This window comes from Antrostomus carolinensis, unplaced genomic scaffold, assembly GCF_000700745.2.
Source record: "Antrostomus carolinensis isolate BGI_N321 unplaced genomic scaffold, ASM70074v2 scaffold39270, whole genome shotgun sequence".
Lineage (NCBI taxonomy): Eukaryota > Metazoa > Chordata > Aves > Caprimulgiformes > Caprimulgidae > Antrostomus > Antrostomus carolinensis.
The window spans coordinates 23,830-25,751 of NW_010288625.1; the positions used below are offsets into that span (position 1 = coordinate 23,830).

At 54.3% G+C, this 1,922-nt stretch overlaps 1 protein-coding gene across 1 annotated transcript in view; it reads right to left on the minus strand.

Annotated features, from left to right (window-relative positions):
- Positions 1 to 447, minus strand: part of LOC104524410 (sodium- and chloride-dependent GABA transporter 2) — a gene marked incomplete at its 3' end in the record, with an annotated part of 24,204 nt that extends 23,757 nt beyond the window's left edge. Inside the window, exon 1 of the mRNA XM_010167281.2 lies at positions 234 to 447. Within this exon, the coding sequence (XP_010165583.1) occupies positions 234 to 444 (211 nt within the window). The remainder of the gene's footprint in view (positions 1 to 233) is intronic.
- Between the last annotated feature and the right edge of the window lie 1,475 nt (positions 448 to 1,922).

The window sequence follows — 1,922 nt, forward strand, 5'->3', positions numbered from 1 at the left end:
GAAACCCTGGGACATTGCTGTTTGGTCACTCGTGTCCCACCAGGGAAACAACCCCAGCTTGTGGTGCAGAGGGCAGGACTATGCTGGCAGGTCAGCATCCTCTCTTCAGACTCAGGACTTGGGCATTGCTGAGAAGCTGCTGCCAGGGGTGAGCTGGGCTGGACATGGATGTCACAGAGGCAGGAGGGACACCAGTGATGGGCACTCCTGGGGTTGGCCAGGGCTGCACTTACCTCCACCGTTCTTGTAGCAGAGGTAGGGGAAGCGCCAGACATTTCCCAGGCCGATGATCTCCCCGGCCACAGACAGGACATACTCCAGCTTGTTGTTCCATTGCTCTCGCTCCAGGGTCTGGTCCTTCTCCTCCTCTTTCTCCTTTTCTGTGTCAGAGTGTGCAGACACTGTTTCTCCATTGCTGACAGCACCGGGAAGTCTGTAATCCATCCCACCTTCAGAAGGAGTTTCCCCCGTTACATTCAGCGTAAATCACGCAACGAGGCAGAAATCTGGGCAGCAGGAGGCAAGAGAGGGGAGAGGATCCACACACACCCACACCAAACCCTGAGAATAGAATAGAATGAATCCCAGGCTGGTCTGGGTGGGAAGGGACCTTCAAGCTCATCCAGTCCCAACCCAGGGACACCTTCCACTAGACCAGGTTGCTCAAAGCCTCATCCAACCTGGCCACAAACACTTCCAGGGAGGAGCAGCCACAGCTTCTCTGGCCAACCTGGGACACTGTCTCACCACCCTCACACCAAAGAATTTCTTCCTCACATCTCAGCTCCATCTCCCCTCTGCCACTTTCAAGCCATCACCCCTTGTTCTCTCACTCCCTGCCCTTGGCCAAAGTCCCTCCCCAGCTTTCTTGTAGGCCCTTCCTCTCTTGCTCCTTGTACCGACTCCCCCGGCAGCAAGGTGCTAAGAGCACGCATGCACTTCCATTGCTTGGTCCAAAACTAGTCTTTAAAAGCCGTCATCGGTATCATTATTTTTAGTTGACTTATCTAAAACCACTCCTGCTTCTGGAAGCCCATCCTTTAAGCACAGCTTTACGCAGAAGATCCAGTGGCTCAGCCGGGCTGGAGCTCCCAGCACGGCAGATAATGGGAACAGGCTTAGGGTTGGAGGGGGGTGAGAGTGGGATCAAATACTTGACAAGATATTTTATAAGGTTTTCTCTTCTCCCCTGTTGCTGCTCACCAAGCTCTGGTTTTACAGACCATGTAATGAAAGCCACAAAAGAAACAAGAGGTCTTGGACATGGGAAGAGGACAAACGGAAAGAGAGAAACAAGCTGCTGCTTTTGGTGGTGGCAGCTGTTGCTGGCAATCTACTGGGCTGGGAGAAAAGGTGATCTTTTTTTCAGGATGGTGCTGTCTTTCCAATAGCAGGAAAAGAAAGGGTACAGATGCCATGGCCATCTAGGACCTCTCCTCTCCCAGGGTCTGTCCCTCCAAACATCTGCCCATTGCCCGCAGAGGTTCCCCACAGTACTGCTCTCAGGAAACTTTCCCACTGCAAGAGCTTTTCCCATCTTTAAAAATATCTCTGCTAAGAGAAGTAGAAGATCAGCAGGTGGGCATGTCTCCTGCTGTCCCACCTTCCTCCAAAAACCTCTAGGAGACACTTCTCCTCCCAGGAAAGCCAGGGCATGGCGTGACTGCGGGTGGCACGGGTGGCACCAGCTCTGCTGAGGCCACTTAGGAGGCTCAGGGATGTTTGAGGTTGTTCCTCAAGGGCAGGATGAGGGCCCTCCTGGCCACCAAACCCTGCGAGGCAAAGGGTGAGGGCTGTAGTTCCCACCAACACCTGGTGTCAAGACTAAGGACCCTCACGCTGGGGAGGGCACCTTGCTGCAGACAGCACCAGCACTCCCTGCAGAGGCAGCTCCCCCAGCCCCGCGCTGCCGTTCATTCCTG